Source organism: Capricornis sumatraensis, chromosome 8 (assembly GCF_032405125.1).
Source record: "Capricornis sumatraensis isolate serow.1 chromosome 8, serow.2, whole genome shotgun sequence".
Taxonomy (NCBI): domain Eukaryota; kingdom Metazoa; phylum Chordata; class Mammalia; order Artiodactyla; family Bovidae; genus Capricornis; species Capricornis sumatraensis.
This window is the reverse complement of record NC_091076.1, coordinates 21,599,114-21,609,354: the sequence shown is the minus strand read 5'-3', so window position 1 is coordinate 21,609,354 and position 10,241 is coordinate 21,599,114. Positions and strand designations below refer to the sequence as shown.

The following is a 10,241-nucleotide window of genomic DNA, read 5'->3' as shown; positions in this document are numbered from 1 at the left end:
TTATTCTGTACAGCTCTTGTGTGCTGGTCTGCACAGAGGCCATGCCCAATAAACACAGTGTTTTCAGTCTGGCTCTAACAGTGGCCTATGCTCCTTGCCAAGAATCCACCTGAACAAGTGCAATAAGATTTGTATCTGCCGACTGTCTTCCGAGGATCAGTCCAGAAGAATAGGGGAAGTCAGGATAATGGAAATAGCAGAAATAGGGCCCCCAATCCAATAGCCCATAAAGCCAAGTGGTGTTACCGACTGGTAGGAGACGGGACAGAAGACAGAGGGTAGACTATTGACGCAGAGTGAGAAATAACAAACAATAACCTGACAATTAAATATGCATATATTATGATTCAAATTAAGCTCCAGTATACCTGTGGTACCATTCCATCAATTTTGAAATCATAAAGACCTGAGCAGAAAGTCCTTGTCACGATATCTTTGAACCTGAATTCCAGATTTCTACTGGGGAGAGGAACTTTTCTGAGATGAGGAGGGGAGAATGGAGATGTCACAGGAATCTTTTAAAAATATATATTTATTTATTTGGCTGTGCTGGGTCTTAGTTGCAGCAGGCAAACTCTTAGTTGTAGCATGTAGGATCTAGTTTCCTGATCAGGGATCAAACTTGGGCCCCTGCTTTGGGAGCGAGAGTCTTAGCCACTGGACCACCAGGGAAGTCCCTCACTTTCTTGTCCTATGTATGAGCACACATTCTCAGGAAATTTCCGAGACATAGAAAGAAGACTGTGTCCTCTAATTTTGCATTGTCAACAGTTTGGCACATGTTTAAGTCTTTGAAATTATAAGAGTTGGTTTTTTTTTTCTCGAGTATATTTATACCTTCTAAATGCACTTATGCCCTCTTGTTCCTTCTCCACCCACTTCTGGATGGTGCCAAGAGTTCTGGGGTTGCCTTGTTCCTTGTCTCACTTGACTAAGCTTTTCACCTCTCATGTGATGCCCATTTGGACTTTACTGACCAGAAACTATCTCATCTCTAGACCTCAAGAAGATGTTCTGTTCTCCTAACCCCGCAGGCTGTGTCCGAGTCTTAGTTCCCAGGCCTAACAGGCTTCCATACCATTGAACTACTGTGTCCACAGCCTGCCTCCACCCTGTCTGGGTCTATATGAAATTCCCAAGGACACTCCCTGCATTATTGCCCCTCTTTGAAAGCAGGATCCAATCTAACTCTCCCTGGCACTGCAGGTCATGACCAAGGGATGTGCTTCTCTCAGGGTCTCATCCCCTTGACTTTGGTTAGGCAACGCCCCCTGCAGTTTCATCATTGTATTCCTTCCTCCAAGCCTTCTCCCAGGTTGAAGTGCTTAAAATGATCACTCTTTCCAGCTTTCCTTCCTTCTTTCTTGATTTCCTCCAAGCAGCCTCAGCATCCCAGCTCTGTAACGACAGCTCTCCTGTACTCCAAGGACCAGAAGCAAAGCTTGCTTCTCTAACCAACGCTCATAAGACGCTTCTTCAAGGGACGTAATTCAACAAATGCTCAGAAAAACAAATATCAGATATTAACACATATATATGGAATCTAGAAAGGTAGTACTGACACACTTCTCAGTTTGGGAATTTTACAGCCAATCACTTCAAACACAAGCACATTACAAGAGTTTTAAAAATCTTGCCAAGTGATTAAGAACCCCTGGCCCATGGAAACCAACTGCTTTCTTCCCACAGGAGACCATTATAGCATCGTGCTCAGGGGTTGGGTGAAGCTCTGTTTAAATCTGATTCTTCACCTGCTGGATGTGCGACCTTGTGTGTGTCCTTTAACCTCTCTGACCTGTGGGGTTTTTTTTTCACTAGAGAAAATATATATTTATCTATCAAGAAGAATTGTGAGGGTTAAATTAGCACACGTGAGCTATTTAATTGTTTTAAAATGTAGCTTTTGAGGAGGCCAGGAGACATCATCAGTGGAAATGACAGAGGAGGGAGCTCTGAAGGACAGTCCCCCTCAGAGAAACACTGATCACAAGAGTAAAAGTCATCACAATCAACTTCGTCTCAGGTTTACAGCATCTATGGAAAGGATGAATCTGAAAGAGACAGTTTCCACATGGTAGGAAAGGTTTGTGGCATTTTTAAAATAATAGATTTTCTCCCAGCTTGCTCCCTCCATCTACACACACACACACACACACACACACACACACACACACACACATAGAGGAAATAACAGGGAGAATCTATATACAGAACTTTAGTAAACTGGTCAGGGATAGTCTCTCTGGACACAAATTGTTTTCATCATCTGAAGGGATGCCATTTATTTTTGTTTCTTTAAAAATTTTTTTATATTGGAATATAGCCGATTAACAATGTTATGATAGTTTCTGGTGCACAGCAGAGGGACTCAGCCATACATACACTTGTGCCCATTCTCCCCCAAAGTCCCCTCCCATCCAGGCTGTCACATGACATTGAGCAGAATTTAAAGGGATACATGTAAAACCTTAGCAATAAACTCAGGAAAGCAGAGGGTTACACGCCACCTTGGGACTGCTGGTCTCTGAGAATGGCTTTCACGTACTGGTGAATTTACCAAGAAAAGTAGAAGAGGACTCTCTTACTTCTCCTTTGCTGAAGTCACCCTTGGAAAGCGTTCTCCTGGTGACTAGCCAGAGTTGGCTGATGCGGCAGATTGAAAGCCTAGGGCCTTTCACTTGAGCTATAAGCTACAACAGGAACGACGGGTAGATCGGTTATTGGCTTCTTCTTCATTGTTGTTGTTGACTACCTCCCTCGTCACTTTAACATCCTTTTATCTTTTCCCACCCTCAGCACCGTTGGCATGAACTATCTAGGGAATTGTGGACATGTTGAACAATTTTGAGATTCCCAGCAAATCCTTGGGGATGGTGAGTCACATGGTAGAAAAGAATACACATAAAAGGTCTCCCCAGAAACACTCCTTTTATGTTCTTTCCTGGATATCCACATATTGTCTGAAAATTCCATTTTCACATCCCTCAAGAGGGTAGAACTTCTCTGGTTTCATCTAGTCTCAGTCAACCAGAACGGTGCTGCTGCCTTGCTTAAGGGAAAAAGAGACACGATTTTCTGACTGAACTGTTCCTTCAAACCCTGATCTAGAAGAAATTGTTCTTTTTCTGTCAGATCACTGGTATAAATCCTATGGGTACTTGGAAAACCCCAGGAGCTTATGGTCACTGGGCTGCCTTGGAATAGTGACTGTGGTTCTTTGTCTTGTTGACCTTCCCCCAAGGGGCTTTCCTGGTGGCTCAGATGGTTAGGAATCTGCCTGCAGTGCAGGAGACACAGCTTCAATCCCTAGGTTGGGAAGATCCCCTGGAGAAGGGAATGGCTACCCACTCCGGTATTCTTGCCTAGAGAATTCCGTGCCTGGAGAATTCCACGGACTGAGGAGCTTGCTGGGCTACTGTCCATGGGGTCATTAAAAGTTGGACATGACTGAGCTGTTGACACTTTCACTTTCAAGGTGGACCTGCCTAAGCTGAGAGCTCTTTCCTCAAATCAAATCCTGGCAATCACCACCCGCCCCATTAAGGTCTTCAGAAATGACATTGTGTGAAAATATCTCAATTATCAATGAAGTTCAGGATATTTTTACTGTATTCACCATGAAGAGTACCGATATGTCTTTTGAAAATAATGGTAACCGTTGGAAAGTGGATGTCTATTCCAGAAATACCATTTTTATTGTTTTGCATGATAACGGAGATGCAAACCAAAAATTCTAGCTCATCATCTAAATATCTTCTAATCATCTACAGAAAGATATAACTGAGTACTCAGCTAATCACTTCAGAGGTGAGAGACATCCAGGGCTGCTCTTCTAGGCTAACTGTGTCTCCAGAACGCTGTGATGGAGAGAAGGCCATCGTGAGTACAGGGGTCCAGATTCCTTTCGAACAAGGTAAGTGTTAGTCACTGTCATCTCCACCTCTTTGGACTGTAGCCTGTCAGGCTCCTCTGTCCATGGAATTCTCAGGCAAGAGTACTGGAATAGGTTGCCATTCCCTTCTCCAGGGGATCTTCCTGACCCAGGGCTCAAACATGGGTCTCCTGCATTGCAGGCGGATTCTTTACCATCTGAGCCAAGGCATAAGATCTGACTCCATGTGAAGTTTGGAGCAATAAGCAAAAGGGATTCTTTCCTGAATACTTTTAAGTCATGGGTCTATAATTTATGACATGAGAATAATTATTTTGGGTGCCCTAAGAGGATAAGAGGAGAAGGTGATGGCACCCCACTCCAGTACTCTTGCCTGGCAAATCCCAAAGAGTCAGACATGAGTGAGCGACTTCTCTTTCACTTTTCACTTTATTGTATTGGAGAAGGAAATGGCAACCCACTCTACTGTTCTTGCCTGGAGAATCCCAGGGACGGCAGAGCCTGGTGGGCTGCCATCTATGGGGTCACACAGAGTTGGACACAACTGAAGTGACTTAGCAGCAGCAGCAGCAAGAGGATAAGAAAAAGGATTAGGAACACTGGGAAAAGGCATGGACTGTGACCCAGTAAGAAAATCAGGTATTATGGGATACTAAGACCGGCAATGTGCATTTGAGGAGATTTTAGGAGAAAAATAAGCTAATAAGATAGAGTTCAGGGACTTCCCTGGCGGTCCAGTAGCCAAGAATCTGCACTCTCAATGCAGGGGCCCTGGGGTTTGATCCCTGGTCAGGAAACTAGATCTCACATGCCACAACTAAGACTTAGCACAACAAACTAAATACTTAAAAGTATAGTGTTCAAATATAAACAAGGAATTCAGGTGGATAGGTAAAGCTGAGAAGGGAACATTTCTGCTTTAGAAGGGGTATAATCATATCAACAGACTGTAATGAAGTGAAGAGACAGTTTCTGGTGGGGCAGAGCAAGGAAACCTTCCCTCCTTTTGTGTGGGGGGCCATTAGCCAAAGAATTAAATACAGAATTCCTAGAAAGAAAGGAGGGGAGCTCTCAAAGATCAAAGAAAGGAATGCGAGGATGTAAGAGATGATGCTAAGTTTCCCAGCTTGAGAGCAGGAGAGGGACAGGACTGCTAGTGGGAACACAGGGCTTCTCAAGTGGCTCGGAGGTAAACATCCTGCCTGTCAATGGGGCAGACTCAAGAGACACGGGTACGACCCCTGGGTCAGGAAGATCCGCTGGAGGAGGAAGTGGCAGCCCACTCCAGCATTCTTGCCTGGAGAATCCCATCGATTTTCTTACACAGTCTCAGTCCCCTCCACAGGAATTCTACATTCAGTCACCACCCCAGTTGGTTACCTTGTCACTTTCAGAGTGGAGGTAACTGCCCCTCCTCATACCTGGCTCGCTCGGCATCAAGTGGGAGGGACCAGCTGACCTCCCTCCAGGAGAAGTAATCTCAAACCTCTCTCTGAATAAAAGGCTAAGTCTCAATCATCAGGAAACTCCAAGTATGAGAAGGAATTTCCTCCAGTGTCTCATCCTCTGCCCCAGTGTTTGCTTTGTTCCAGTATGATGGAAAGTGGGAAACTATTTCCCTCCCAAGTACCCTTTCGCCTCATCTGAACCTCTCCATCACTCTTCCCCATTTCCTATAGTACTGCCTTTCAAAGGCTCTTTGGTTACCCCTCTTTTGGACTTCCTACAGTCCAGTTATTTACACTCATATTCTCTCAGATTTTTTTTTTTGAATTTTTTTTGATATGGGCCATTTGAAAGTCTTTATTGAATTTGTTACAATATTATTTCTGTTTTATGTTTTGGTTTTTTTTTTTGGCTGTGAGGCATGTGTGATCTTAGCTTCCTAACCAGGAATCAAACCTTCACCCCTCTGCATTGAAAGGCAAAGTCTTAACCACTGGACAGGCAGGGAAGTCCCTTCTCTCAGCTTTAATGAGCATCTCAGTGTAAATGTCTCTGAATCTAACCCAGCGGGCCCTGATTTACCCTGGTCTTTTCCCACAGTGTGCTCTAGTGAAAAGACCACAGGATATGGCATCAAATCTTCCTCAATGCTAGGACTGAAATGAATCAGACCCAGGACTCTCCTAGGCAGTCTCTCTTTCTCACAATTTGCCAAGAAGAAACATTTTAGAGTTCTTGGCTTCCCTTGAAGCAGGAAGCACCTTTGAAGGACTTCTGTAATGTCCCCACCCCTAGCCCTTCCTGGGGAAGTCCAACCTGGTAGCTATATAAAGAGGCACCTTGCAGGCTCCTGCTCCAACCTGCTCTTTCCTCCCTCTGAGATGGACAAGTCCCTCCTGCTGGGGCTCCCTGTCCTCCTCTGCTGCTTTCAAGGTGAGCGTCTCTGTGGTTGACAGTTGGAGAGATGTGTCCAGGATGTTGGCATGGGTCGGGCTTCCCATGACAGAGGTTCTCTTATGAGAGTTGTAGGTAACAGAAGCTGTCATTCTAATGCCATGACTTTCACACGCGATGCACCCCATCCCTGGAAGCTTCAGCAAAGTCTTAGTCTGCCTGCAGAAGGAAATAGGTAGATTATAGGGGAACTGACAAGATGTTCATAAAAGCTGGGAGGTGAGTTCGTAAAATGAGGTCTGCAGAGAGTATATCTTTTTGTTTTTTTTCCTTAACAGTACTGTGCGGGTCATTTGCAGCAGATCGAGAACATGAAAGTGAGTAGAGACAGATCAGTCGTGTGGGAAGGGCAACTTGAGGGGAGGGGGAGATGAGAGGGGATGTATGAGCATTGAGGGTTGAAAGGAATCCAGAGACTAACCTTGGATTCCAGGACTCGGCCACTTTTTCCAGCAGAATGGGGCTGGGGTGGGAACTGACTTTGAGCCTGATGGAAAAATACAAGCAGCAGTTGCCAAGGCAAAGGATCCGTGTGTTAAAAGGTGAGGGAACGGGAAAGGGGGAAGTGGAATGTTGATTTTTCAGGCGCTAGCTGGCTAAATCCACAGAGTAGCAATTTCATGGATTTCAGAGGCTTTGTCACCTTGCAGCTTTCAGCTACTTGTGAGTAAGAAAGTCAGAGAGGTTAATTAAAGTGAAGGGGATGTGGGACTTTCTTGGGGGTCCAGTGGTTAAGAATCTGCCTGCCAAAGCAGGGGACACTGGCTCAATCCCTGGTCTGGGAAGATCCTACACACCCCAGGGCAATTACTGAGTCCGAGTTCTCTATCTAGCCCCTGAGCAGCAACAAGAGAAGCCGCTGCAATCAGAAGGCCGGGCCTTGCAACTAGAGAGTAACCCCCACTCGTGGCAACTAGAGAATGTTGGTGCGTAGCAAGGGAGACCCACAGTTCAGCCAAAAATAAAGTAATTTTAAAAAAGAAGGCAATGAGGCACTCACACACACACAAAATGTTCATTTATCTTCCTCCTTTGAGTCTGTGCTGTATCCTAAGCGGTGGTGGAGAGGCTGAGAGGCCCTCTAGAGGTGAAGAGAGCTGAAATGAGGGAGAGAAACAGAGATGCCTCGAGATGGGAACTAGGCTTTGGAGGGACAGAAGGGCCCAGAGTGGCTCCAGGTGAAAAGTTCAGAATGGGCCTTGTATGTTTACACAAGGATTACAGTGACGCGCAGGCAAGAGCAAGTCTTAGAGAAAATTGCATCTAAGTGTTATTTCTCTTTGCCAGCACAGTGGATGAACTGTCTGTTGATGATCGCCATCTACCTGGTGAGTATGAAGAGGATACGATCTGATGCACTCAGCTTAGATTTTGTTCCTCTTTTCCTTATTTTCTCGCCTGTTCTATGAGCTAAAACTCCAGAGCCCTTCTCTTGGCTCAGCCTGTTTGATAGAGGTGGATGCCCTCCCTTCACGGGTCTCCAGAAGGCCCTCGGGGCTCCCAGAGGACTTCAGATTTGAAAGGGGAGATGGGTCCTTTCGTAGCAACGTTTTCACATCTACGTCCCTGCTCTCTGGCCCAAATTATAGAAATTATTCAGTGTAGGACGTGCCACATCCAGTTTCCAAGACAGAAGTGTTCCAGAGGCAGAGGACTATGTATTGCAGTGAAAGAAGAGGCTTGCACAACTGGGAAGATTTTCAAAAGTAAGTTGTGGGTGGGGGGCGGAGGACGGGGTGGTGGAAGCAGACAGGATATGCGGGCCACAGGAGAAAGGCGGGACCCTGCTTCAGACCAATCCTAGCGTCCCTAGTGTGAGCCACTCAGTTGCGTAGGACTCTTTAGGACCGCATGGACTGCAGCCCGCCAGACTCCTCTATGGACTTCTCCAGGCAAGAATACTGGAGTGGGTTGCCGTTTCCTACTCCAGGGGTCCAGGGGATCTTCCCAGCCCAGGGATCGAACCGGAAGTCTCCTGCATTGCAGGCAGATTCTTTATTGTCTGAGCCACCAGGGAAGCTCTAGGATGACTGAATATCTCTACCCCGTCACATGCCGTGATGAGAAATAGATAGAGGTGGCCTCTAGGGGGTGGGGATCTATAGCTATGGAATCAGTATTTTGAGAAGCCTGAACAAAACAGGGGCGACTAAGCTGATGGAAAAGGAAAGGCCAGTGGAGAACAGAGCTAAGTGTTGAAATGAGGCGGGCTCTTTGTTTTTTCCTGGCCTGGCCTTTCCCTGTGGGAAGTTTTAAGCTGTGAAAATAGAGGAACCAGGGTCAGCAATAGATACAGGCTAAGTGGCCCTTCATAGGTAAGTCTGAATAACATGATTTCTCGGTTTTCCTATCCTTTGTGCTGAGCGACACCTTAGTATTTCTAACCCTTACTTATACCAGTGTCAACATTCTCAGTGGAAACACCCAGCTCTGGCAATCCTTGAATTGCTGCTCTTATTACAGCCCCACATTCAGGGATTTTTTATTTTTTTACTTTAAACTGCTCTGCTATTGTTTCTCTTTTAGGAAGTACCCAGACTGCCACATCTTCCAATTCTTCACGTTTAAATAACCAAGACTTGAACTACACAAGGTTGTTTTGCGATGGCACCCCACTCCAGTACTCCTGCCTGGAGAATCCCATGGACGGAGGAGCCTGGAAGGCTGCAGTCCATGGGGTCGCTGAGGGTCGGACACGACTCAGCGACTTCACTTTCACTTTTCACTTTCATGCATTGGAGAAGGAAATGGCAACCCACTCCAGTGTTCTTGCCTGGAGGATCCCAGGGACAGGAGAGCCTGGTGGGCTGCCGTCTATAGGGTCACACAGAGTCGGACACGACTAAAGTGACTTAGCAGCAGCAGCAGGCTGGGAAGTTTTTTGTTTTGGTTTTGGTTGTGGAAACCTCTGTGCTGATAAGTTTCTCCTCCTTCTGCAGGTGATGGCACTCTCTGGTTAACCTTCAGGGGTTGCCTAAAGAACTGCGCTAATGTGAACAGCATAAAGTGGAGCGTCTACCTGGTGAACTTCAGGTGTTGCAGGAGCCATGACTTGTGCAATGAAGACATCTAGAAATCACTGGCTCTTTTCTGGCTCCAGTCTCTGGGTAGGTGACATTCTTGGCTCCACCTCTTCACAGTAATCTAAGAAAACACATTTCAGATTGGAAACACACAGCTCTGCCTTCTGCGTATGTAAGAAGAAAGTCCTCTCTTTTTCCAGATTTTCGGCCATGGCCCCTGGGATGGGGTGTATGGGGAACATCTTGAACACAAGATCAATACATCCTGCATGTTGATATAGAATCCAGTGCATTCACTGAACACCCAAGCTGCTTCAGAAAGGAAGAAGGGGGGATGAAGAGGGTAGGATGAACTGGGAAAGTGGCATTGACATATATACACTACCATGTGTGAAGCAGATAGCTAGCTCTGTGTTGTGTTAGTCACTCAGTTGTGTCCGACTCTTTGTGACCCATGGATTGTAGCCGCCAGGCTCCTCTGTCCATGGGATTCTCCAGGCAAGAATACTGGAGTGGGTTGCCATGCCCTCCTCCAGGGGATCTTCCTAACCAAGGGATCGTACCTGTTTCCCATATTGCAAGCAGATTCTTTACCATCTGAGCCACCAGGGAAGCCCAGATAACTAGGGTAGCCACAGGGAACCCAGCCTAGTGCTCTGTGATGACCTAGAGGGGTGGGGTGGGGGGAGGTGAGAGGGAGGCTCGAGAGAGGATATATATACACACATACACACATAATTATGTCTGGTTTGTGTTGTTGTATGGCAGAAACCAACACAGCCTTGTAAAGCAATTATCCTCCAATTACAAAATCAGTTTAGAAAAAGAAAAGGAAGAAGACGATAAGTCAGTTTTTTGTTCCTGCCCCTTCCCTTCTTTCTGAGGCAGAATATTGTCATTTTTTTCCTCTTGGGATTTTTCTTCTT

General features: G+C 46.0%; 1 protein-coding gene across 1 annotated transcript; it reads left to right on the top strand.

The window, feature by feature from the left end:
- The first annotated feature begins 6,219 nt into the window (after window positions 1–6,219).
- PATE1 (prostate and testis expressed 1) lies at window positions 6,220–9,365 on the top strand. Its single transcript, XM_068977339.1, has 4 exons — window positions 6,220–6,271; window positions 6,571–6,609; window positions 7,777–7,998; window positions 9,232–9,365. The coding sequence occupies exons 1-4, from the start codon at window positions 6,220–6,222 to the stop codon at window positions 9,363–9,365; spliced, it is 447 nt and encodes a 148-aa protein (XP_068833440.1).
- The last annotated feature ends 876 nt before the right edge of the window (window positions 9,366–10,241 follow it).